Genomic DNA, 26,682 nt, shown 5'->3' with positions numbered 1-26,682 from the left:
TGCTTGGTCCAAAACAACTCATTCCCTCTGAAATTCTCACGGGGCTTCACATAGGGGTTGATCCTCCTGCGAGTGATAAACTCGGCTAGAGGAATCTCATCCATGCCCATTGTCGGCTCCTTGGTCTTGGTGGCGGTTGACTTGGTCCTGCGTTGGGGGCATTAGAGCCCTCTGGAACCACCTCTGGGTTGAGCAGGCACTTCGAGCCCGTGTCATGGCTGGGATTTGAACGACGGACATTGGAACCGGAGCCACCACCTATGACACACAACACAAACACGAGAGAAACCGAGAAGGATTATTGCAAAGACGAGGGCCAAAACCAAATGAAACAAGCAAACACGAGCTTTGTGAGGACAATACATCAAAGTGTGCAAATCTACGGTAGTACCGGACAGGCTCACGGAAGTAAAAAATTATAGCCGCTCCAGCGGCGGTAGTACTGTGCCAGAGTAGCAAGGTAGTACCGCGCCTGGAGCGGAAGTAATTTTTTACTTTCGTGCCCCGGGCGGTAGTACCGCTTCAGGAAGTGGTAGTACCGCGTCGAGGTCAGTTCATGGGTGAGAGTGCGGTAGTACCGCACGGATTTGACAGCCACATGAACGGCGGATCGGGATATGGATCCCGATCTAGAAACAACCACAACACTAGATCGGTACTACCGTTGATCAAACTATATTGTTGTATCATTCCAAATAGCATGTCTACTGCACTAGCAATCTCCTACAATCCTCTCTTGCAAAGATTTAGCCAAAAATCACACGAACAACACATGCATCTCCCCAAGACCTAGAAGCTCAAGAACGGAACAAAAAGGGAAGGACTTGGGGAAATATCGGGGTCCATGGCAAGAGGGCGAGGTGGGGAACGATCCCACCGGTCGGAATGCGAGGAGAGCGGCCGGAGATGGAGATCCGGCGAGGTCCTCCGGCGCCGTTCTTGGGAAGGAGAGAGAGACGGGGTGGGGAAATGAGATGAATGGGTATGGGGGAGTTGGAACTCCCCCTGCCCCGCTCTTAACCCCCACCCGCTCACAACGGCACGGTAGTACCGCGGGTCCTCGTGGTAGTACCGCCCGAGCGGAAGTACCGCTCGCTGGGCGGTAGTACCGCTCTTCCAGCGGCAGTAAAAAATTACTGCCGCGCTGGAAGCGATAGTACCATGCCTAGGATGCAACTGTGTACGCACAGAGCAGCCCACCTCCTACGGTAGTACCGTGGCTTGCCACAGTAGTACCGTAACCCCAAGAAAGTGCAAGTTTCGCAAACAAGAGAGGAAAACGGCCTTTGCAATGCAACCTTCAAGCAACCGGACACACAAAAGAGCTAACACGCGAGGCAACTCAAACACAAGCTCGACTCGAAGAAAAGAAATGCAAAAGACAACAAGGACCAAACACGAGACACAACCTCTCCGTAGAGAGGGCGGTGGCCAGAGCCACCTATGTTTGAGTCAATTGGTATGGCACCGCGAAGAATTATCCTTGGGCCCATGACCAAAACTCGTCTTTGAAGCACAAGAACCATCAAAAATGGCTAGTGAAAGAGTTGATCAATTTATGCATAATGGGGGGAGACTTCATTGAGAGAACAACACTCCCCCTATGTCCATGCCTACACCTAAACAATACATCAAGATGAGTATGGTGGGTGTGCAAGGGTTCAAGCCACATTGCTCGAATCAATGATATTTATCTCATGCCTTAACTCACGAAATATTGCTTCATCCAAGGGCTTCGTGAAGATATCTGCAAGGTTATCATGAGTGTTGACATAGTTGAGCTCGATCTCCCCTCGCCTAATATGATCCCGGATGAAGTGATACCAAATCTCAATATGCTTCGTCTTGAAGTGTTGCACCGGGTTGAGAGAAATCTTGATGGCACTTTCATTGTCACACCAAAGAGGCACTTTGTCACAAATGACACCGTAATCCTTTAAAGTTTGCCTCATCCATAGAAGTTGTGCACAACAACTACCGGCGGCCACATACTCCGCTTCGGTGGACGAGAGAGAAACACAACTTTGCTTCTTAGAAGACCAACTCACCAAAGAGCAATCAAGGAATTGGCACCCTCCGGAAGTTGACTTCCTATCCACTTTGTCTCCCACCTAATCAGAGTCCGAATAGCCTACAATGTTGAAGTTTGCTCCTCTTGGGTACCATAAGCCAAAGTTTGGGGTATGAGCCAAATATCGAAAGATTCGCTTGACCGCCACAAAGTGGCTTTCCTTAGGTGCGGCTTGAAACCGTGCACAAATTCCCACACTCAACATGATATCCGGTCTAGATGCACAAAAGGTAAAGCAAGGAGCTAATCATGGAGCGATATACCTTTTGATCCACCGTGTTACCATTGGGATCTATGTCAAGTTGGCATTTGACGAGCATTGGAGTGGAAGCCAGCTTGACATCACTTAGCTTGAATCTCTTGAGCATGTCTTGAGTGTATTTGGCTTGGTTGATGAAGGTTCCTTCTCTTCTTTGCTTGATTTAGAACCCGAGAAAGAACTTCAACTCTCCCATCATGTACATCTTGAACTTTGAGGTCATGAGAGCGGCAAACTCCTCGTTGAAAGCTTTGTTAGGGGAACCAAAGATAATATCATCAACATATAGTTGGCATACAAACAACTCCCCCTTGACCTTCTTGGTAAAAAGAGTGGGGTCGATTTTCCTAATTTCAAACCCACGGTCTTGTAACAACTCGGTAAGGTGCTCATACCATGCGCCTTATCGAGTTGATACACGTGATCGGGGAAGTAGGGATCCTCGAACCCCTAGGGTTGTTTGACATATACCAACTCATTAATAGGACCATTAAGAAAAGCACTCTTCACATCCATTTGTTGCAACTTAAAGTTATGATGAGAAGCATAAGCAATCAACAAACGAATGGATTCAAGGCGAGCAACGGGAGCGAAGGTTTCACCGTAGTCGATACCCTCGACTTGGGAGTAGCCTTGTGTTACCAACCGAGCCTTGTTGCCAACGATAATCCCATGAGCATCTTGCTTGTTCTTGAATATCCACTTGGTTCCAATGACATTATGATTCCCCGTTGGCCTTGGCACCAATCTCCACACCTTATTGTGCTCGAAGTTGTTGAGTTCTTCATGCATGGCATTAAGCCAATCCGGATCCTCGAGCGCCTCATAGACCTTTTGGGGTTCAACACAAGAAACAAACGCGTGATGTTCACAATAGTTTGCTAATTTTCTACGAGTGCTTCCCCCTTTCGAATGCTTCCAATCACATTCGTCATGAGATGACCCTTGGTAGTGAGCTTGGATGAAATCTTGGCGGCACGACGCTCCAATTCCTCCTCGGGAGTAAGTTGAGGAGCGGTAACTTGATCATCTTGAGCGTCGTCTTGAGCTTGTTCTTGATCTTGAGCTTGCTCTTGATCTTGAACTTGCTCAGAGGTGAGAACTTGATCTTGGGCATCACTTGGTGATTCAACACCATCTTGAGGTTGATCTTGCCCTTGATCTTGTTCATGAGGTTGAGGGCCTTCATTTTGTTCTTCGGAAGCGTGTGGGTCTTGGGTTGGTGATGGTTCCACTTGAGTGGAACATTGTCCTTCTCCTTCAGCCACAAGGGGTTCCTCAATGGGTAGGATAAAACCAACACCCAGTCTTCTTATGGCTTGGGGAGGAATTTCATCACCTACATCAAAAGTACCACTTTGCTCCACATGGGAGCCATTATTCTCATCAAACTCCATGTTACACGTCTCCTCAATAAGTCCCGTGGACTTACTGAGGACATGGTAAGCATGAGAGTTTGTAGCATAGCCAACAAATATGCCCTCATAAGCTCTAGCCTCAAATTTAGAAAAACGAACACCTTTCTTGGGAATGAAACACTTACACCCAAACACCCGAAAGTACTTGAGGTTGGGCTTGTTACCAGTGAGTATCTCATATGGAGTTTTGTTCAATCCTTTGCAGAGATAGAGCCGATTGGATGCATGACATGCGGTGTTGATGGCTTCGGCCCAAAAGTTGTGTGGAGACTTGAACTCTGCCATCATGGTCCTTGCCGCATCCATCAACATCCAGTTCTTCCTATCTGCTACACCATTTTGTTGAGGGGTGTAAGGTGCGGAATATTGATGCTTGATCTCCTCATCACTAAGAAACTCATCCAAGGTGTAGTTCTTGAACTCGGTGCCGTTGTCACTTCTTATCATCGAAATCTTTGCATTGTGTTGGCGTTGAGATTCATTTGCAAAGTCAATGACGGTTTCTTGGGTCTCACTCTTCCTCTTGAAGGAGTATACCCAAGTGTATCTTGAATAATCATCCACAATCACCAAGCAATACTTTCTACCCCCAAGACTATCAAAGGATGAAGGCCCAAAGATATCAAAGTGAAGGAGCTCCAAAGGCCTCTTCGAGTAAATGATAGTCGTGGGAGGGTGAGCCTTCTCATGTAGCTTTCCTTCGATACAAGCACTGCAAGCACGATCTTTGGCAAAACTAACATTTGTTAGTCCACGGACATGGTCCCCCTTGAGAAGATTTTGCAAAGATCTCATATTGACATGGGCTAAACGGCGATGCCAAAGCCATCCCACGTCAACTTTAGCCATTAGGCATGTCGCGGTCTTAGTGGGTCACTCCGAAAAGTTAATCACATAGAGACCGTTCTCAACATGCCCAACAAAGGCTACTTTAAGAGTCTTGCTCCACAAGAGGGCCACGGTATCAATATCAAAGAAAGTGGCAAAGCCCATGAGTGCAAGTTGACGAATGGAAAGTAAATTGTATGCAAGGGACTCAACAAGCATGACTTTCTTGATCGTGAGATCATGAGAAATGACAACCTTGCCAAGTCCCAATACCTTAGAAGATGAGGCATCACCCCATTCGACATTGGTGGGCATAGATGGAATCTTGTGCACGTCCACCACCAAGTCCTTGCTTCCGGTCATATGATTAGTGGCTCCACTATCGAGCAACCATGATCCCCACCGGAAGCAAACACCTACAAGGGATCAATGCTTGGTTTTAGGTACCCATTTTGTAATGGGTCCTTTGATGTTGGTAACAAGGGTCTTAGGAACCCAAATAGACCATTCAATGTACTCATAAGGAGAACCAACAAATTTGGCATAGACATGCCCATCACTAGCATGGCATAACACATAAGAAGGGTTAAAGTCGTCAGCTTTGTTGGAAGGAGTGGCATTGCCCTTCTTGGCACCACCACCATTCACATTGTTCTTCTTCTCCTTGGAAGCACCCTCTCCCTCCTTCACAAAAGTTTGCTTGAGAGGAGGAGGTCGTTTGGCCTTGTCATTCTTCTTCTTGTTCTTGGACTTGGGTGCAAACCCAATTCCCTCCTTGGCCACAACTTCCTTTTGATTGCTCAAAAGGTCATTGAGGTTCTTCTCACCTTGTATGCAAGACACAAGGCCTTTCTAAAGTTGCTCCTTCAACTTTGCATTCTCCTCCACAAGATGCACATGCTCACAACAAGGGTTAGTAGCATTTGCATTATCAATTAAGACCATATAAGGAAAAGTGGCCTTCTCCTTAGTTAGCTTCACTTGGATTTGATTATGAGACTCTTTGAGGCTAGCATGAACACCCTTCAAGGCTTTGTGAGCCTTGTCGAGTATATCAAACTCCTCCTTGAGTCTAGCAAGATCAACCCCAAGTTTGGCCTTCCCGGGATTGAGCACACGAGATACAACAAGTGCATGATCAAGATCTTTCTTTAATTTAGCATGATCATCGTTGTGTGACTCCTCAAGAGCCAAACGATGACCACACTCTTCCTCAAGAGCATTAGAGAGATTCGATATCTCATCCGCATAGTCACGGCTATGTCCCTCCATCTTAGAGATGGTGTCTTCGTGAGCCTCGATCATGTCATTGGCTTCACCAAGTTGTTCCAAGAGAGCAACAAAGTTCTTCTTGGATTTACCCTTGAGCTTACTCATAAAAGACTCAAATTCATTTTCTTCCTCATTAGACCCCTCACTTTCATCAATGCAATCCGTCAAAGAGGGATTAGTAGTGATGGTAGTTTTGATGTTGGGGGTTACCTTGTTGGTGGCTTTAGCCATGAGGCACTTGGCGGTGATGTTCTCGTTGGGTGAGTCGAAGAGGGACACCCGTGGAGTTGTTGCAATGGCAACGGAGGCCATGGCAACCGTCTCACTGTCTTCATCACCGTCATCATCCTCATTGTACTCTTCTTGTGCCACCAACCCCTTGGGAGGAGTCTTCTTGGTAAAGTTACTCTTGTTGGGGAAGGACTTGGCCTTGTCTTTTCGGACAAGCTTGCCACCATTGTCATCCCTCTTCTCATATGGGCACTCCGCAAAAATGGCTCACATTGCCACAATTATAGTAAGTCCTCACACGTTGCTTGCCCTTCACGCCACTTGAGTTGTTCTTGTTGAAGTTGAGCCTTGTGTTCTTCTTGCTCCAAAATTGCCTTGAAGCGAGAGCCATGTGCTCATGATAAGCATATTTCGTATCTTCGGGGTTGCTCTCCTCTTCTTCCTCTTCGTCCTCTTCTTCCACACTAGCCTTGGCCTTCAAGGCAAGGTTGGTCTTTCTTTTCTCTTTGAGGATGCAACACCGCATTGTCGGCGGTCTTGTCCACGATCCTCATAGCCACAAACTCATCCAACACTTCACTTGAGGACAAGGTATGGAAGTCCGGCCTTTGACGGATGACGGAGGACATGGCCTTGTGGTAAGGCATCATGGCCTTGAGGAACTTGCGCTTGATCCAATTATCATCCGTATCCTTGCTCCCATGATCTTGGAGTGAGACCGCGAGAGTGGTTAATCTCCGGTAAAGCTCACGAGGTTATTCATCTTCATTCATTGCAAACTCATCGGCTTCATCTTGCACCACTTCATAGTTGGAGCGTTGAATTCTTGTGCTTCCCTTGTAAAGGGAAACAACATCGTGCCATGCTTCCTTGGCCATGGTGAAAGGTCGAAGATGTGCAATATCTTCGGATGGAATCGCATCTTGGATGATGAAGAGAGCATTCTCGTTGAATTGATGATCTGCGGCTTCTCTAGGGGTGAAGTTGCTTGGGTCATGCGGATAGAAACCTTGCTCAATGATTCTCCAAAGATTAGTATTGACATGATTTAAATGACGTTTAAAGCGATAGACCCAAGAGTCAAAATCCTCATTTTTCATAATCTTAGGAGGGGAACCCACGTGATTTAAATGAGTGGAGGGAACCGGTCCTCCATAAGTAAGAGGAGGTTCAACATGGGCAAAGATGTCGTTTCCACTTTTACCACTAGACAAAGGAACTTTATCACTAGGAGCTTCCCCCTTGTCGGAGTTATCATCCATCACCTTGTTAGTGGGATCGACCACTTCCAACGGTGAGGTGGACAATTTAAGACCATCAAGAAAGTTCTTGAGCATGCCTTTGACCTCGACCATCATGGAGGTTTTCAATGTGTCCAAGGCCACCTTGAACTCCTCATGTGAGATCGAGGTTCCCCCATCGGCCGTAGACGAGGACGGAATCACACCGGGGTGCTCCTCCTCACCGTCTACGGTGTCAACCATACTCTTCGGACGACAAAGTCCTTAATAAAGAGACGAGGCTCTGATACCAATTGAAAGGATCGATATAGTTGACTAGAGGGGGGGTGAATAGGCAACTAACAATTTTTAGCTTTTCTTTACCGATTTAAACTTTGCATCAAAGTAGGTTGTCTGGATATGCAACTAGGTGAGCAACCTATATGATGCAACAACAACAAGCAAGAAAAGGATGCAACACAATATAAGCTTGCACAAGTAAAGGTACGAAATAACCAAGAGAGGATCCGGTGAAGACGAGGATGTGTTACCGAAGTTCCTTCCCTTTGAGGGGAAGTATGTCTCCATTGGAGCGGTGTGGATGCACAATGCTCCCCAAGAAGCCACTAGGGCCACCGTATTCTCCTCATGCCCTCACACAATGCGAGATGTCATGATTCCACTATTGGTGCCCTTGGAGGCGGCGACCAAACCTTTACAAACAAGGTTGGGGCAATCTCCACAACTTAATTGGAGGCTCCCAACGACACCACGAAGCTTCACCACAATGGAATATGGCTCCGCGGTGACCTCAACCGTCTAGGGTGCTCAAACACCCAAGAGTTACAAGATCCGCAAGGGATTAGTGGGGGGAATCAAATTTCTCTTGGTGGAAGTATAGATCGGGGCCTTCTCAACCAATCCCTAGAAAATCAACAAGTTTGATTGGTTAGGGAGAGAGATTGGGCGAAAATGGAGCTTAGAGCAACAATGGAGCTTAGGGATGGAAGAGGTAGTCAACTCGGAGAAGAAGACTCCCCTTTTATAGTGATAGGACAAATCCAACCGTTATCCACTTACTCAGCCCGCGACGTGCGGTACTACCACACCAGACATGCGGTACTACCGCATGCGCGGCAGGAGCTAGACCAGCCCTGATGCGTTGAAGCAAAGAGCGGTAGAACCGCCGGAGCGGTACTACTGCTCCCCCTTGCGGTACTAAGAGCGGTAAACCCGCCGGAGTGGTACTACTGCTCCCCCTTGCGGTACTACTGCAAGGCAGGGTTTGTCTGGGCTGTGAAGGCACAGACAAATAAAAATACATATGTGGCTACTTCCGCTAAGTATCAATCTTTGCAAAACTCCAACACAGTACTACCGCATACGGGGAGCGGTACTACCGCGTAGGGCGCGGATGTAAAAAATTACATTCGCCCCTACTTCCGCTCGTGTTGTTGTGCCCGGCCAGAGGCCACGGTACTACCGTGCCCGGGGAGCGGTACTACCGCAAGGGTCTGCGGTACTATCGTGACCCTGGCCGGTACTACCGTGGGCCACTGTGGTACTACTGCTCCCATGAGCAGTACTACCGCATGCCGCAGCACAACAGACACTAGAAGTCCTTCATTTTGCAGAGACACGGATAAATGGTGGTTGCTCCAAAGGTGCAAAGGAAAGAGGGTGCAAAAGGAACAGACGTGTACGTGATGATTCCACCCAAACCTTTCCAACGCAGACCCTCTCTTAATAGTACAGCTTTCCTACGACTCAAATCCACCGGAAAAAAACGTAGGGAAAACTCCGTCTTCACTAGACTCCGAGGGGCAACGAATCGTCTTGTGCCTAAATCATGAGATATCTGAAATGCTCAATGCACACGATTAGTCCACAAATGCATTGCCATCAATCACCAAAACCACTTAGGGATAAAAATGCCCTTACACATGGAACAATCAAAAAATTTAGATACGTTGGAGACGTATCAGGTATTCCTCCGGTATCCGGGAGTTGCATAATCTCATAGTCAAAGGAATAAATATTTGACATGAAGAAAGCAATAGCAATAAACTGAACGATCATTATGCTAAGCTAACGGATGGGTCTTGTCAGTCACATCATTCTCCTAATGATGTGATCCCGTTATCAAATGACAACACATATCTATGGTTAGGAAACCTTAACCATCTTTGATCAACGAGCTAGTCTAGTAGAGGCTTACTAGGGACACCGTATTTGTCTATGTATTTACACATGTATTTAAGTTTCTGATCAATACAATTCTATCATGAATAATAAACCTTTATCATGAATAAGGAAATATAATATAAAATAACAACTTTATTATTGCCTCTAGGGTATATTTCCTTCAAGAGGTGAGGTACAAGCTCATGTTGCATGCGCAAAAAGAAAGGATGGACCGAAATAGGGTGAACACCAAGTAGCTAATTGAGAGCAACAAGTTGGCAATTGGGAGAGAGACGATAGAGTTGGAGAAGAAGAAAACTTTGTTTCGAATGGGAGCTCGAGAAGGTCCAGACCTTTGGATCAATAGAGATTGAGATGGAGAGGTTGCAACTTGCTCGAGACACGGAGGATTCGAGGATAATGTTGACAGACACAAGCCTCTTGGATGAGTAAGCAAGAAAATGGCTTGTCAGAAAAAAGAAGATCAACGAATGTAGGGAGTACGAGGCGGCGCGAATGGGGATGGCTGCAACGGAAGCAAAACGGGTGGACGCAGAGCAGGCGGCAAGGATGGCCGCGGTGGAGCAGGTGGCTCGGATGGCGTCTGATGAGTGATCCGTCACGCTCGGACTTGAATTTCATTTTGGCATGTCTAGTGTTGAACTATGATTTACTTTGCTTTGTTGCATTTGTTGAACAGATGAATTGTGACGAATTTTTGTTATATGATCCATGTGCATGGATTTGAGGGTTTACATTTAAAGCGTGCGACTGCCCAGCATGCGGTACGGCGGGCCATCCAGCACTGTTCGTGGTCGCGTCCGGACGTGTGCGCGAGCGTTTAAGGAGCCCGATTTACCAAGCCCGGTTGTATACGCTCTAACGGAATCCGAAGAACTTTTTTTACATGAATCAGTCCATGCTCTAAAGGAATGGAAAGAACTTTTTTTTACATGAATCAGGAGGCTTTTTTTGTGGGTGAAGGATAACCTTTTTTTAAGAACCTTTAATACAACTAGTAATAATGTACGTGCAATGCATGTTTATATTAGGTACTACCTCCGTCTATGTGAATAAGTCATTCACATAGTTCTTAGTCATCGATTTGAGTAATTAAATATGTGTTATATATCATGAAAAGTATATCACTAGATTTCTACACGGATGTAGTTTTTAAATATATATATTTTGTCACATATAATACATATTTAGATAGTTAAATCGTCGACCTAGAACTACGTGAATGACTTATTCACCGAGACGGAGGTAGTAGGATATTAGTTGCACGTTATATTAGGTAAGATATATCTGTTGCACGTTGGTATTTGGTAAGATATCAATTACTTTTTCACGGGAATGGTAGAATATTAATTACATGACAGATTTTACGGGATAACGTTGAGTCAAAATGTGTTTATAACCAATGGCGGGGGTGGGTAATTAAAGCGTTAAACGTGTTTGGTGCTCAACATTGAAGCGATTTCAACCGCTAGATAATATGATTTGACGGTTGTGATGGTTTGGATCTGTCCCTTTGGGTCTTTTTATATTGGTATAGACTAGTGGCATCATTGGTCTTGTTCTCGCGTTCCGTGTGTTTGTTGTGTGAAAATTACTCCGTCCATTTTTTAGATAGAGAATTTCCCAGCTCTCGTAATTTATGTGCTAGCCGGTGTTTTGCATGGTTTATCCGTTCGTGCCACTTGTCAAAAAAGAATGAAGAAGCCGGTGTCACAGATTTGATGTTGCCATGCTACATATTCCATCGAGCATGCAACGGTTTTGTACTCTTGCTGCTAGTACATCCTCGCTGAAGATCTCCATCAGAAAACAATCTTTGCCCAAGGCAGGAATTTCCGAAATCCATGGCACATAGCTCAACTTCAAGGTTCTACTGATGGGAAGATGATTAGAGCAGAAAATCCAGGCCCCGGCAGCTGCTATCAAGAAGCTGCTTTCCGAGTCTAGGACGGGGTCCCTCCACACGCAGAATTGAAGCTCCAAAGTACAGGTGCACACGCAAAAGCTCAAAGCATGGCATGTGCCGGCACAGGGCCCTTTCCCTTCTCCTCCACCCGGAGAATAAAAGGCATTCAATGTTTTGCTCCATGAGCAACAGTGACCCAACGTTACGGGGCATGAACATGTGTGGGGCGGGGGAATGCATCTAGTAGTAATCTCCCATCACCTATACTGCTATACACGCCACTGTAACAAGTGACATGGTTTGATTACAGTTACAATCACATATCGTTTTCTTGGGTAAGATGAGAAATAGCAGGGACATGGCATCACAGCTCGATCATCGTTTTGCAGGCATCTCGTCTCATTTTTGTTTTGATTTCTGTACACCGCCCCCACTGTTGCCAACAAATCATGAGATTTACTGGAACACAATTTGTTCAGTTACATACAGGGGATAGATCCCATCGACGAGATCTATGAGCTACAGCGCCGTGCCGTCCATTCGCTGGTACTCACACTTCATTGCCACAAAGGTTTTTAATATTTACAAAGCTCGTAGTACCGAATATAGATGAGCTCTTAATGGTGAAGCAGAGATGAATGCAGGCTGTCCCGCTCACTTGGAGAGCAGCCCAAAGTAGGGATTCTCCATGGCAGACGCGATCTCGACCCCCGCCGCGTTGAGGAGCGCCACGTCGGCCTTGCCCCTCGGCATGACCAGGTAGCTGTTGTTCCTGAGCTTCTGGAACCCGCACAGCTCCAGGAACTCTACGCCGCCTTGCAGATTACCCACCCTGTCCTGTTAAACAGCGGGGGTTGAGGATGAGGCGGCTTTCTGAACTAAAGAGCCATACGTAGCATATGGGAACTAAATAGCCGATACTTTCCCCGTAGCGTTCTCCAGTTACCTTGAAAACAGGGTTGCTTAGTCGAATCCTCCTGAACCTCTCCTCTTCTGGGTTCTTTACTATGTTGGCGACTATCTTCAGCAATATTTGGAATGCTTTTTTCACTCTAGCGTTGTCATCCTATAAATAGAGTGGCAACCGACACGTCAGATGGTTTCTGGCATCCCCATAACACAAGGGGTTATTGCGCTATACAGCTTCATTCTGCATGTCTTGCACAAGCACTCAAGCAGACTGCTGAATTCTACTCCCTCCGTTCCTAAATATAAGTCTTTTTAGAGATTTCAATATGGACTACATCGGGAGCAAAATGAGTGAATCTACACTCTGAATATGTCTATATACAAACCATGTAGTCTGTATTGAAATCTCTAAAAAAGACTTATATTTAGGAACGGAGGAAGTATTAGAGTGCTGATGTTAGACCGTTGCGAACAAAATGGAAGGCCCAGTTCCAGACTATAAAAGATAAGCTAAAAAAACAAAACAACCTAAAAGAACACATGATGCAGAAACTAAGCATCCTGGTGTGCAAACAGGCTAGTTTCAGTTATCTGCATCGACAGAAGTCGTACAGCCGCATTTGTGTGAAATAGTAATCAAGATTGATGCGGCAGAGCGTAGAAGGTTCATTGTGTTAATTGTGCAAAACAGACAACAACTCCATGTATCATAAATCATAACTGCAGGATGATCACTTTACCTTGTGATTCTTTTTCAGAGTTCGTAGGCAATCTCTCAATTGTTCTGATGTTACAACTGGTTCAATAGGTTTTACCTGAGCAGTCAAAAAAGAGTGAGGAATGTGTTTGGGTGGTTTTGCTCATGTAATATAGTACTATGGGGAACTTTAGACCTTTGCGAGAGTTACTATCGGGGCTGATGCTACTGTATTTTCCCGTGGCAAACCAAGCCCTCTCCTTCTTTCTGCCTGCATACAAGAAAATAATTTAAGACTTTTCAGAAGTCCAACAAGCAATGCAGTATCTCGCTGAAAGTCCGAAAGTTCCGCAGAAAAATAGTGGCTAATGAGTAAACACAAGAAAATTCTCACTCTGATCATGTAGGAAATATTGATTGCACTCTACTGATAATATTGCCATGAGTAGACTGAATTGATAATTATATGGTAGGCTTGCTCCATTGCAAGGAGACCAAATTTGATTAGTTGAAATTCAAAGGCATTCACACAAAAAAAGGATGTATTGTTGCATGTAGATGTGGGTCTGTGGAGAGATATAGACATATAGGGTAACATTATTGATGTGGAAACCCAAGAAGCAACTGTAAGGAGTGCATGGAATTCATTGACCATTGTCCTATAAAAATTGAATTCAAAATAACAGACGGAATGAAACATCAAAGTTTCAAAATATTAGTTAGTTTAGATTCAATGGGACCTTATCATCCTCTATACGCTGACGGATTCTCTCTCTTGCTCTTTTCTCCTCCTCTTGTTCTGCTTTTCGACTTTCCATCATGCTGTATTGAACAAAATATTGTTTCCATGAGTACATTTGAGTTGGAAATAGCAGATGTGAGTTGCCTACGAAACCCACCGTTTTCTTTGATTTTCTTCAAGAGTCCGTTTTGCTTCCATAACATCTTTAGCAGCTTGAATCCTCTCCCTCTTTAGAAAAACAACAAATAAATTCCACATTTAAGATAATGCTCATAGGATATGTAAAACAGCCTAACAAATACTTTTGACAAAAATATCACAATACTAGCACAGAGCTGATCTTCATTGACAATAGTAAGTTTTACTTTCTATCATCCTCTAGCATGTACTGTAACATTTAGTGGAAAGTAAGGATGTGTCATCGTTGACTCTTTTTGTTGCAAACCAAAATCAATGGTGTTCATATTTATATAGCATGACATCATTTTTTAACAAGCTACTACTTCTGCATCCAGTATGCAACACAAAAGTGCAAAAATGATGGTGGACAAGCGACAGGTTACAACAAAGAGACTTTGACATCCAAACGGAGAACAGTGCAGGCCAACATGAGCTTATTGCATGATAGCTGCTATGGTGAGATATGATAAATAGAACTACAGCAAAACACATTCTAGCTCTTCCCTGCTGCAGTGTTATGGTTTTTACTTCTTAATAGCATTGAAATATTGTCAGACCTTATCCTCCTGAAGTTGATTTCTGATTCTCCCTCGTGCTTTTTCTTCCTCGTCACGCTTTGACTTATGTAGTGCTAAAACCCTGCAATGTACGAGGGTTGCAGTCTACCAGGAATGGTAAACAAAATGCTCGCCAGACAACATATATTCAAAACAGGTACAAACCTCTTTCTATCCTCTTCCTCATGTTCATTGGCATTGAGTTCTCTTTCCACCTCTGAAGTCTCCTGATAAAAAAAATTGGGTGTGACAAAAGATTATGAACTATAAACACTAGCTCGGATTAGGTGAGGCATAAAGACAAAATGCTGGTGAAGTGGCAGCCTGGCAGGTGGCTGAGATGCGGTACCTACTAGTCAACATTTTACGACAATATTTACATTATGTAAGCATACCGGAACAATGACAAAAGAAAACGTCTGCACTTTTATCTCATTTACAGACATAATATTTTTAGTTCAATGTGCTATGAGTAATCCTTCGTTGAAACTGAGGTTGTGAGTTAAAAACAGAGGAAACGAATTGATGTAAATTTCAGCTTGGTTACTTTTTCCAATAGTGATTAGGCAGGTTCAAGTCCTCCATGAATGACAAAAAGACTTAACCATAACATACTAACATGACAAGAAAGGACTGAGATATCAAAAATTACGAAGAAATGTTTAGGTAGCACCTTCTGACTTCCAGCTGTAGTTTGCTCTTCTGGTTTTCTCGCCTGGGCATGGGTCCTACAAGACAACCATGCTCAATCCCATGATTATTATGCAACAGCATAGCAAATAAAAAAAATACCGACATGTGTTGAGTTACTTGGAGTACATAAGCTTCTCATGAATGCATATTCTCCATCGGTAGTCCGTAAATCGTAATAATAACCCTCTGTTTCTTTTTGTGAGGTACCCATGCATTCCAAGATTCAAGCTTGACCAAGAGACGAACAATTATATAAACAATATGTAGGTTACGTGACACAAAACTGACACCGTTAGATCTGTATTCAAAAGCATTTTGCCTGCGGTGGCGTTGTGTGTGTTGTTCGGTTGGTACCTTGATAACCTTGTGCTCGGTGGTTGCTTTATTTATAAAGCGGGGCGAAAGCCTTTTTCGGTAAAGCATTTTGCAAAGCTTGTTTTAAATGCATGGAAGCCTTGCAAAAAACAGAGGGAGTAAGCATTTAAGTCTTACACATGACTTGCCTTATTCAACAACTTTTGGTCATTAGTAGCTTCCATTTTACCAGTGCATGAAATTAGACTGTTAAATGTAGCAAGTGCTCAGGCTTAATGGCAAATTTCCCCAGATCAGCTATTTTATTTTGTAAAAAAGGAAGGAAAATATAAAAAAGGTCATTTCCTCCCTTGAGCTATCCCCAACACGACACCTTTTTCCATTAAGCACTGCAGAGACTCTTAAGAGTTTGCTCACTGATGTGTTAGGTTGATATAGCAGGCTGACACACATAAATGTAAAATGCTGCGGATTATCAAGTGCAGACTTCCAGATGGTTGGCAGGATAGCTATTGAACAGTGATTTGTGCTCCAATTCCACAAAATAACACATGATATTTTCCTATTGAGTTTTATTCAACAACCAGTACATTCAAAAGGCCGGTGATGTGGAGTCGAGAGGGCAGCAATTTTTCTCTCGAAATTGCAACAGCCAGTCAAGTGCCCACACTCATGGCAGTGCTGATATCATATTTTGATTTATTGAGTTTATACAACAACCAGTTCATCTAAGAACTTAGACCCTTAGATTAAGGCGAGTAATATTTTCCTGCTTTCTTTTCTATAACATTCTGGAAAAAACTAACCTCATTCCTTGAACGCTGTTTCTCACTTCGCTTGATGTGTCACCACATTCAATGCTGATTTCTCTTGAAACCTAAAACATACAAAGGAGTACCAAGAAATCAGAACAGGAGGTTTGAAAAAAGTGTTTGACATGACAATGCAGATATGTAGACTGTAGACATAAAATAAAGGAACTATATTGGAGAGTTTGTCTAGCTCTACAGAGCATTAGGTTACAGACTAGACAACTAAACTGCCACACAGACATGCACTGACATGCAAGTTGCTTCAGAATTAAGTATTTAACAGAATCGGAAAAGGTTTTATGCTGGAATCTCAGGGAAAACAATTCACAGCTATATATTTAGAGGATGGCACTGTTGAGGATATCAAGTGAGTGTAGAATAAGCCACATCAGAACAGATTTCTGTTAACAAATCACGATTGCATAAGAAAACCTACCAATGGTAGCTGATCAATGTCTGGGTCACTTTCATGTTCCAGAAGCCAATTTATCGCAGATTCAAGATTGGAATTACCTGACAAGGACAGTGGATTATTTCTACAGTTCATTCAGCTAGATATAGAAGAAAAACATGTTTACAAAAAAACGTGTCGCCCTATCTCTGCAGTTAAATAATTACTTTGAACTTTCAAGAAACACAAATAGTAAGAAGGTTCGGTTGTCAGTACAAATATAATTGGTGAGGCCATAGAACCAGATGACCTATTGTGGTATGATTGATGGATTGTCCGCCTGACTATGATAGAAAGATCCTGTAATACAAGAACATTACCTTCTAAGCCCATTTGAAACAGACGTACCAGAATAATGAAGTGCCCTAATTGAACGAACGGCGGGGAATCCCATAACTTCAAGTTCACCAAGCATTTTCTTGTCAACTTGTGGGACAGCCATCGCTAGAAGTATATGGTAAGAATAAGAGCATGCCAATTGCCACATGATATTGAATAGACAGCACAAACCATTACAAAATACAGGCAAAGTCATCCCCATGGTTTTGTATAATTTCAGCGTATTTCTAAGAGAGAGAGATATATGATAATGTGTCTCTTTTATGTCCAACTGAGGTTACCACATTCTGCAATTTAAGATATGCAACCTGCTGATATGCTGAACTTAACCATTATCTGTTGGCATTAATAATTATACTTGATAGAACTGGTGAACCGCAAACTGCCACATGAGTATAAGCTAGAACTACAGGCCATAATGGCACAATTATGACAGTTTGCATAATTTTGCATAAGATGTCTGCAGAGTAGAAAGAGGGAACAAAGGAACACATAGAATCCAAGTAGTTTGAAGTACTTCAGTTTGTCGATGCATTGAAACTTTGAAAACAACCTGGTAAATTAAATTAATATGAGAAATTCTTACCTTTCAAAGTTGTCTCCTCGCCTTGTAACTTTGTAGCCAAGGTGGTGTACAATCCTCTATAAGTAGGGGGTATGAAGCAATGCGTTACTGCAAATGGAGAGGGGCATCAGAAAATTATCTGAGGAGGATTAGAGCTTTGCTTTGTCTGTACTTCATTCTTTTCTTGTCTTCCCCAAGGGTTTTCTGGAAACTCAGGTGACTTCTTTCTTCTTCCAGTTACTTATTCCTTCCTTCCTACTTAGGGTTTTCCTCTTGAATCAACACCCTATGCTCACAGTTCCTTCATTTGGACAAACTCATAAAACATGAATACAGAACTCAGTTAGACAGTAATACAACGACAACAACAACAAAGCCTTTAGTCCCAAACAAGTTGGGGTAGGCTAGAGGTGAAACCCATAAGATATCGCGACAAAAGGGCAGCCCGGTGCATGTAGCTCCCGCTTGCGCAGGGTCCGGGGATGGGTCCGACCACTTTGGGTCTATTGTACGCAGCCTTTACCTACATTTCTGTAAGAGGCTGTTTCCAGGACTTGAACCCGTGAACTCAGTTAGACAGTAATCAAAATGTAAAATTATAACTTCAGTGTACTTCAGGCATTTGACAGTGATCATCAACATCCAGTTAACCCACATGGCCCACAGAACATGTCAGCATTCCCTTATAAATTTAGTACATTAATTGGACAATGAACTAAACAAAGAACAAAAATAAATTTATCCAATCAAGTTGGTATGCCTGGCAAGTCATGAATACATATGATATTGTACAGAGCATTGTCAAAAAGGTTAAATGAATTCGAGTCCAGGGCTGTGATAAAAGAACAATTTGTTTTACATAATAAAAGTTTCCATGATCAAGACTACAAGAAAATGATTCAACTCCTAGACTGAACTTTTCTTTACCACCTGATCTTGGTGACAACTGTCCTGCCCTCCAGAAACTAATACTAGCACATTCTTTTCTCAAGAAAGATTACATGAGCTGGGGATGAAACTATTAAGCCTATGGACATGAAAAAATCTAGACAAACATTGGAGATAAATGGAACAATGTTGAGCACAAGAAGCTGAACTAACATACATATTTGCACAGTTTTGATTGGAGCACTCCTGTGTAATTTTTTACGAGGGGAAAATGGGAAATATTTTACAACCAGCTGTCTAAGGTTAGATTGCTTAGGAATGACAATGTTTTCATCAAACAAACAAAACATCATAAGGCAAATATGTGCATATTCATAGTTATAATGACTCCTGTTAGATTTTGAAACAAATGCAGGATTTTGCTGCCCATCAGTGCAAGCTTTGATTTGGATACTTCACGGAAGAAGAAGGTGCTGCACGGCCATTATAGACATGACAAGATTTTTGGTTTCCAGATATTTGCTTGAAGCTGGCTTAGCTAAAAAATGAAAAGAATACTAAACACTATAAAAATGAAAAATAACTCAAATTTCCGTTTTTTGGACAGTGTGAGTGGGGGGTGGAATAATCTCGGTAAAGAACGAAATATGAGAATTCAAGGCAAGGTCTTCTTCTGTGAGACGTGCTTTATCTGGTTTACTGCTAAAAGTGGAAGAAGGGAACTCATAGAAGGAGTCAAGGCTATGAACATGGTATTTCAGGGAACGTTGCATATCAATGAGAGCTGATAGATCATTATCCACATGAACAGTACATATTAGTAATCTTATCAGAAGTGAACCCACAGGATGCATCATCAATTACAGAGTTCCATTTTAACGCTTTAGCCTATTACTACTGGTATAATATGTCACAGCATGGCCAGTGCAATACTATCAACAGGAACAATAGCATTTCTCAGGCACTGCTGGTGTGGCTGCTGGAATGAATAATTCAGTAATCATCACCCAGTGTATGGTGGTAATACCTCAAACCCTACTGTTTGTAAAACCTGCGACTAAATATTATCTCCAATGTTATTTCCAGGCATCACCCTGCGTTAGACTGGCCATCACTCCTGACTATACATGAATCTCAAGAAGGATAGGAACTATTCCCGAGCACTGAAATGTACTCATTGATGCGCCGATGTTTCTCCTCCAGCGTCACTATCATCTCATCAGCAGCTTCATTGATCATCCTTGGAAGGTACCTTTCCATCCCCTCGAACCACTCCTGCAATGTAATAGTGTCCAGGCTGCTTCTCCCAGCATGCTTCTCACCCTTCTCATCATCCTCTAACTCTCCTCCGCTGTTAACTACTTCCATCTTTCCATTCTCCGCCTCTCCTCCACCTTCATTTATCTCCCTACCCCCGTTGTGAGAAGCAGCGAACTCAGTATTGGTCATCCCTTTTGGCGCTCTACGTGCCAGCCCTCTCTGAGCAACAGGCACTTCCTCCAATGCATTTGCAGTCCCTTCCACTTCTTCATCCCCAGCCTCCTCCTCCTCCTCAAGAACAGCCTTCCTTGCACGAGCCCTTGTGACCCTTCCCTGGACCCTTCTGGACCTTGTCTTTGGAGGCAGCGGTGGAAGAGCAACCGTCGTTGCAACCTCCCTACCATCGCGGCATTTCACCACCCCGGCGTTCTCCTTCCCCTCATCTCCTTTCTCCGGTTCAGAGGGCTCAGCCTTCTTCCTCTTCCCACCGCGTGTTGCCACCGCGGCCTTCTCCTCTTTCTGTTCATCTGCAGTCTCCAGTTCAGGGGACTCCACAGAATTCTTCCTCTTCCTGCCGCGTGTTGCCACCGCGGCATTCTCCTCTTTCTGTTCATCTGCCTTCTCCAGTTCAGGGGACTCCACAGCCTTCTTCCTCTTCCTGCCGCGTGTTGCCACCGCAGCCTTCTCCTCTTTCTGTTCATCTGCCTTCTCCAGTTCAGGGGGCTCCACAACCTTCTTCCTCCTACCGCAGAGTGTCGCCACTGCGGCCTCCTCCATCTCTTCCTTACCCGCTTCGAGGGACTCCGCTCCAGCCACCTTCTTCCGTCCGCCACCACGTGTAACTACCCGGTGGCTCTCTTCCTCCACCACTACTGCCGCTGCATCCGGCCCTCCCTTCTCAGTTTCGGAGGGTTCCAACGCCGCCGCCGCCCTCGTCCCCACCATCTTCCGTGTGCTCAGGCGGGTGACGGATGGGGTCGGCTTCTCCTCCGCCACCGCCACCGCCGCCGCGCGGCGCGAGGAGCGCCTAGGACCGGGTTTCACATCCGAATCAGGCGCGATGGACACGGCGAGCACGGTGGACTGACCGAGGATGATTAGGTCCCCGTGGGAGAGGGGGGCGGGGACGGAGGGCAGGAGGCGGGCGCCATTGATGAAGGTGCCATTGGAGGAGCCGAGATCGGACACGGCCCAACGGGACGCGGGAGGCGGGAGGAACTCGATGGTGAGGTGGCGCTGCGACGCGCCCACGTCGCGCACGGCGAGGTCGTTGCCGGAGGCGACGCGGCCGACGCGGAGCGCGGCGCCCGCGCGGCATCGCCGGGTCTCTCCCTCGCGCGGGCCCTTCTCCACCGCCAGGGTGAGCACCGGCGGCGGAGCGGCCATTGGGGGCAAGTGGGAGGCCTTTTTTCTGTTTGAACTTTGGGAGGCCTTTCTGAACTTGCTGCGATACTTCCGCTTCAGAATGAGGAGGTATTTTTGCGAGATCCAGTTTCGGGGTTACTCTTTGTAAAGTGAGTTTAGTTAGGCCCTCCACTATATAGGTCAAAACCGATGCTAAATTCACTTTTTGAATATTTGGTACCGGTGCCCTACATAGCTCAACCGATGCCAAATAAAAATTTCAGGGCATCGATTCCTCTACTTGCTCCGACGCCATATTTCGTTGAGGCAATAAATTAGGCAGTCACTGTACTTTTGCATGCGAGGCACCACCGGCGAGACACTACTTTGAGCTGATATATTACTAGTTTATACATAGGTGGGCCAGAGGTGGATGGGTGCCAAATCCTTCACGTTGTGGTGCTGGTGCTAAACTTTTTACATTTGGCATCGAAGTGTATGTGGCAAACTTTTTAAATTTCTGGCACCGAACACATAGTGGAGGGCCTTGTGGAACTCCAACGCTCCCACTCATTTCATCTGCACTTGTCTATTTGGATTAAAACGAATATAAAAGTCGGTCTAACGCGTGTTATGCATCGATCTAAACGGACGAGTGTCCGTTTTTCGTCCGTCACGCGACTCATTCCCAATCCAAATTTGGACTTCGTTTGCGTCGGCGCGGACATAAAACAGACGCACGCGACGTCCGCGTACTCCTCCCTCCAGCTCGCCAGTCGACGGCACAGCCACCCTCATTTCCCTCTCTTTCCCAAAAATCTCCCGCCCGCTTGCCATGGACGACTTGCCGATCCTCGACGCCGCCTCCGGCCTCGCCTCCCTCGCCTCCTCTGGCATTGCCTTCGTCCTCTGGCCTTGCCTTCGTCGCCCCCACCAAGGCCAAGCCCGACGCCACCCGCAAAACGGCGGCGCCGACCAAGAAGAAGCCGCTGACGAACGAGCGGTAGGTCGTGCAGTCGGCCAAGAGGAAGGGCCGGAGGCACGCTCAGGAACGCAAGCTCGAAGCCGCATCCGCCGCTGCACAGGAAGAGAACATCGACAGATTCGCTGCCGCAACGAGGAAGGCCCTGCTCTACCTAGGGTTAACCCATGCCAGCACGGGCTCGTCGGCCTTTCCCCGTGTGCCACTGCCAGATTCGTCGTGCATGTCTGCCACGCCGCCGATTCCCGGCTTCCATCCCTACCCGCAAACTCTTCTCTCGGGAATTGCTCGCCGGAGGTGAGCGTGGTGGCGTCGGCCGCTCCCGCGCCCATGCCCATCGATCTCAACGCCACACATGTGGCCGGTGGATCATCCACCAGGGGCCAGAGGAAACGCCCGCGGGAGATGCCATCTGACATACAACCTGATGCCCGCAACTTGTTCGGCAGAATGTCGGCCACGAACAACGAGACGGACAACCGTTTCATCATGAAGAACATCATCTTCGAAGCTGGTGCGGGTGCCGCTGCCTTCGAAGGCGGTGTGGGTGAGTGTGCCTTCGATGCCGACGAGACCCAAAGCCAAGATGGTTGAGGACCCTTCATGGCTGCCCCCTTTGATCAAGGCCATGGTGGGATGGTCGACCCCTTCATGTAAGGCCAAGATGGCATGGGCAGCACCTTCTCGCTCGACCACGAGTTCCCGAAGAACTACGGCCTAGAAGAAGAAGATGAAGTGGACATCGACGGGGAGCATTTGTTCGAAGACGAGCTCTCCACCCAAGCCAATGCAAACAAGAAGCACCAAAGCAAGTGGACGAAGGCATACACAAAGGATGAGGACGAGCTCCTTTGTGAATGTTGAAGGGACATTGGACAAGATCCCAAGATCGGCGCCAAGCAAAAGGCGTCAACATTTTGGCTATGTGTTCATCGCGAATTTCATGAGCGCAAGAAGTTCGCACCATACCAAATGGAGAGCAGGCGCTGGTGGATGTCCCTCTCGAAGCGTTGGAGGGTGATACAATAAGAGTGCAACAAGTTTTTTGCCACCCTTGAGAGCATCGAGGGACGTCTCGTGAGCGGCCTCGGCATCAAAGATATGGTATACATGAAGGAATATGCCCTAGAGGCAATAATAAAGTTATTATTTATTTCCTTATTTCATGATAAATGTTTATTATTCATGCTAGAATTGTATTAACCAGAAACTTGATACATGTGTGAATACATAGACAAACAGAGTGTCACTAGTATGCCTCTACTTGACTAGCTCGTTGATCAAAGATGGTTATGTTTCCTAGCCATAGACATGAGTTGTCATTTGATTAATGGGATCACATCATTAGGAGAATGATGTGATTGACTTGACCCATTCTGTTAGCTTAGCACGATGATCGTTTAGTTTGTTGCTATTACTTTTTTCATGACTTATACATGTTCCTATGACTATGAGATTATGCAACTCCCGAATACCGAGGAACACTTTGTGTGCTACCAAACGTCACAACGTAACTGGGTGATTATAAAGGTGCTCTACAGGTGTCTCCGAAGGTACTTGTTGAGTTGGCATAGATCAAGATTAGGATTTGTCACTTCGATTATCGGAGAGGTATCTCTGGGCCCTCTCGGTAATGCACATCATAATAAGCCTTGCAAGCAATGCAACTAATGAGTTAGTTGCGAGATGATGTATTACGGAACGGGTAAAGAGACTTGTCGGTAACGAGATTGAACTAGGTACTGAGATACCGATGATCGAATCTCGGGCAAGTAACATACTGATGACAAAGGGAACAACATATAGTGTTATGCGGTTTGACCGATAAAGATCTTCGTAGAATATGTGGGAGCCAATATGAACATCCAGGTTCCGCTATTGGTTGTTGACCGGAGACATGTCTCGGTCATGTCTACATAGTTCTCAAACCCGTAGGGTCCGCACACTTAAAGTTCGGTGACGGTCGGTATTATGAGTTTTTGTGTTTTGATGTACCGAAGGTAGTTCGGAGTCCCGGATGAGATCGGGGACATGACGAGGAGTCTCAAAATGGTCGAGACGTAAAGATCATATATTGGACGACTATATTCGGACATCGGAAAGGTTCCGAGTGATTCGGGTATTTTTCAGAGTGCAAGAGAGTTACGGGAATTAGCCGGGGAGTAGATGGGCCTTATTGGGCTTTAGGGGAAAGAGAGAGGAGAGGCTGCGCTGTTGGGGAACGTAGTAACTTCAAAAAATTTCCTACGCACACGCAAGATCATGGTGATGCATAGCAACGAGAGGGGAGAGTATTGTCCACGTACCCTCGTAGACCGAAAGCGGAAACGTTATCACAACGCGGTTGATGTAGTCATACATCTTCACGGTCCGACCGATCAAGTACCGAACGCACGGCACCTCTGAGTTCAGCACACGTTCAGCCCGATGACGTCCCTCGATCTCCGATCTAGCCAAGTGTTGAGGGAGAGTTTCGTCAGCACGACGGCGTGATGACAATGATGATGTTCTACCGACGCAGGGCTTCGCCTAAGCACCGCTACAGTATTATCAAGGTGGACTATGGTGGAGGGGGGCACCGCACACGACTAAAAGATCAAACGATCAATTGTTGTGTCTCTAGGGTGCCCCCTGCCCCAGTATATAAAGGAGCAAGGGGGGAGGTGCGGCCGGCCAGGAGGGGCGCGCTAGGAGGAGTCCTACTCCCACCGGGAGTAGGACTCCCTCCCTTTTCCTTGTTGGATTAGGAGAAGAGGGGGGAAGAGGTGGAGGACAAGAAGGAAAGGGGGGCGCCGCCCCCCCCCCTCTCCTTGTCCTATTCGGACTAGGGGGGATGGGCGCGCGGCCCTTGCCCTGGCCGCCTCTCCTCTTCTCCACTAAGGCCCACTATGGCCCATTAACCCCCGGGGGTTCCGGTAACCCCTCCGGTACTCCGGTAAAATCCCAATTTCACCCGGAAAACTTCCGATATCCAAATATAGGCTTCCAATATATCAATCTTCATGTCTCGACCATTTAGATACTCCTCGTCATGTCCGTGATCATATCCAGGACTCCAAACAACCAACGGTACATCAAAACATATAAACTCATAATATAACTGTCATCGAAACGTTAAGCGTGCGGGCCCTACGGGTTCGAGAACTATGTAGACATGACCGAGACACGTCTCCAGTCAATAACCAATAGCGGAACCTGGATGCTCATATTGGCTCCCACATATTCTACGAAGATCTTTATAGATCAAACCGCATAACAATATACGTTGTTCCCTTTGTCATCGGTATGTTACTTGCCCGAAATTTGATCGTCGGTATCTCAATACCTAGTTCAATCTCGTTACCGGCAAGTCTCTTTACTCGTTCCGTAATACATCATCCCGCAACTAACTCATTAGTTGCAATGCTTGCAAGGCTTAAGTGATGTGCATTACCGAGTGGGCCCAGAGATACCTCTCCGACAATCGGAGTGACAAATCCTAATCTCGAAATACGCCAACCCAACAAGTACCTTCGGAGACACCTGTAGAGCACCTTTATAATCACCCAGTTATGTTGTGATGTTTGGTAGCACACAAAGTGTTCCTCCGGTAAACGGGAGTTGCATAATCTCATAGTCATAGGAACATGTATAAGTCATGAAGAAAGCAATAGCAACATACTAAACGATCGAGTGCTAAGCTAACGGAATGGGTCAAGTCAATCACATCATTCTCCTAATGATGTGATCCCGTTAATCAAATGACAACTCATGTCAATGGCTAGGAAACATAACCATCTTTGATCAACGAGCTAGTCAAGTAGAGGCATACTAGTGACACTCTGTTTGTCTATGTATTCACACATGTATTATGTTTATGGTTAATACAATTCTAGCATGAATAATAAACATTTATCATGATATAAGGAAATAAATAATAACTTTATTATTGCCTCTAGGGCATATTTCCTTCAGTCTCCCACTTGCACTAGAGTCAATAATCTAGATCACACAGTAATGATTCTAACACCCATGGAGCCTTGGTGCTGATCATGTTTTGCTCGTGGAAGAGGCTTAGTCAACGGGTCTGCAACATTCAGATCCGTATGTATCTTGCAAATCTCTATGTCTCCGACCTGGACTAGATCCCGGATGGAATTGAAGCGTCTCTTGATGTGCTTGGTTCTCTTGTGAAATCTGGATTCTTTTGCCAAGGCAATTGCACCAGTATTGTCACAAAAGATTTTCATTGGACCCGATGCACTAGGTATGACACCTAGATCGGATATGAACTCCTTCATCCAGACTCCTTCATTTTCTACTTCCGAAGCAGCTATGTACTCCGCTTCACATGTAGATCCCGCTACAATGCTTTGTTTAGAACTGCACCAACTGACAGCTCCACCGTTTAATGTAAACACGTATCCGGTTTGCGATTTAGAATTGTCCGGATCAGTGTGAAAGCTTGCATAAACGTAACCTTTCACGATGAGCTCTTTGTCACCTCCATATATGAGAAACATATCCTTAGTCCTTTTCAGGTATTTCAGGATGTTCTT

General features: G+C 45.4%; 2 protein-coding genes across 3 annotated transcripts; both read right to left on the bottom strand.

Moving 5' to 3' along the window:
- Positions 1 to 11,846: 11,846 nt before the first annotated feature.
- Positions 11,847 to 19,167, bottom strand: LOC125520242 (uncharacterized). Of its 2 annotated transcripts, XM_087534508.1 has the most exons (14): positions 17,692 to 19,167; positions 17,115 to 17,210; positions 16,752 to 16,828; positions 16,310 to 16,380; positions 15,306 to 15,416; positions 15,169 to 15,223; positions 14,661 to 14,722; positions 14,496 to 14,577; positions 13,916 to 13,986; positions 13,757 to 13,838; positions 13,213 to 13,287; positions 13,060 to 13,134; positions 12,357 to 12,476; positions 11,847 to 12,247 (listed from the first exon to the last, which is right to left on the bottom strand). In XM_087534508.1, exons 2-14 carry the CDS (start codon positions 17,206 to 17,208, stop codon positions 12,065 to 12,067), a joined length of 1,158 nt encoding a protein of 385 aa, XP_087390634.1. In that variant the 5' UTR covers positions 17,209 to 17,210; positions 17,692 to 19,167; the 3' UTR covers positions 11,847 to 12,064. The 2 variants fall into 2 exon arrangements, with proteins under 2 accessions (XP_087390634.1, XP_048541061.1); XM_048685104.2 differs by lacking the exon at positions 15,306 to 15,416.
- Positions 19,168 to 19,313: 146 nt separating this feature from the next.
- On the bottom strand, positions 19,314 to 21,299 carry LOC147959270 (uncharacterized). The gene has a single exon (XM_087534507.1). It carries the CDS (start codon positions 21,202 to 21,204, stop codon positions 19,693 to 19,695), a length of 1,512 nt encoding a protein of 503 aa, XP_087390633.1. The 5' UTR covers positions 21,205 to 21,299; the 3' UTR covers positions 19,314 to 19,692.
- Between the last annotated feature and the right edge of the window lie 5,383 nt (positions 21,300 to 26,682).

This window comes from Triticum urartu, chromosome 7A (assembly GCF_056163025.1).
Source record: "Triticum urartu cultivar PI428250 chromosome 7A, HENAU_Tu73, whole genome shotgun sequence".
In the NCBI taxonomy this organism is placed as follows: Eukaryota; Viridiplantae; Streptophyta; class Magnoliopsida; order Poales; family Poaceae; genus Triticum; species Triticum urartu.
The sequence above is the reverse complement of the archived record's forward strand: the minus strand, read 5'-3'. Positions and strand labels throughout refer to the sequence as shown.